Source organism: Apaloderma vittatum, unplaced genomic scaffold (genome assembly GCF_000703405.1).
Source record: "Apaloderma vittatum isolate BGI_N311 unplaced genomic scaffold, ASM70340v1 scaffold24815, whole genome shotgun sequence".
Lineage (NCBI taxonomy): Eukaryota > Metazoa > Chordata > Aves > Trogoniformes > Trogonidae > Apaloderma > Apaloderma vittatum.
This window is the reverse complement of record NW_009718003.1, coordinates 2,950-3,718: the sequence shown is the minus strand read 5'-3', so window position 1 is coordinate 3,718 and position 769 is coordinate 2,950. Positions and strand designations below refer to the sequence as shown.

Here is a 769-nt window from a genome sequence, read left to right as displayed (position 1 = left end):
CCGGCTGGTTTCTATCGGAGCCACCTGCTTCCCTTCCCCCCCTGGCCCCAGCTTCGTTTGCTGTTTATTTTAATTATTATTATTTTTTTTGGCAGACAAGCCAACGTGGTCCTGGAAACCAGACAACTGGCCATGAAGATCTTTGAAGATTACACGGTGTCGTGGTACTGGATAATAATGTGAGCGGGGGCCGAGCGCCGCGGGCCAGGGGGCAGCAGGAGCGGAGCCTGACGCTTTGCCGGGACGTGGGGCAAACCTCACCTTCTCCCACTCTTTTTCTAAAAGTTCTAATATTTTCATATTTTTCCTTAACGTTTGAGCCGCTCCCCTTCGAAACCGGAGGGCATTTTGGATCCGGTGCCTCCTCGCTGAGCGGTTCTCGTTTTTCCGGCTCCGTTAAAGCTGGAGAAAAGGAGGGAGGATCCCCTGCCTGGTTTTACTTTTTTGCTGCCATCCTCCCGCAGAGGCCTCGTCATCGCCATGGTGGCCAGCTTGATCTTCATCGTCCTGCTCCGCTTCCTGGCCGGCATCATGGTGTGGGTGATGATCGTGATGGTGATCCTGGTGCTGGGCTACGGTGAGCGGAGAAAGTTCGCGCTCGACGTCCTCCTTGCCGAGCGGTGGGGTCGAGCAGAGCCCCTCGGCGTCTCGGGCTCCGGTTTTTGGGGTGCAGGCGACCCTTTTCTAGCTCATTCCCCCCGCAGGAATCTTCCACTGCTACATGGAATACGCCAAACTGAAAGGGGAGGCGGGTTCCGACGTCTCTCTG

At 56.2% G+C, this 769-nt stretch overlaps 1 protein-coding gene across 1 annotated transcript in view; it reads left to right on the top strand.

Moving 5' to 3' along the window:
- Positions 1-95: 95 nt before the first annotated feature.
- Positions 96-769, top strand: part of LOC104274477 (choline transporter-like protein 2) — a gene marked incomplete at both ends in the record, with an annotated part of 3,070 nt that continues 2,396 nt past the window's right edge. The window contains 3 exon segments of the mRNA XM_009870121.1: positions 96-179; positions 465-577; positions 705-768. Of these exon segments, the coding sequence (XP_009868423.1) occupies positions 96-179; positions 465-577; positions 705-768 (261 nt within the window).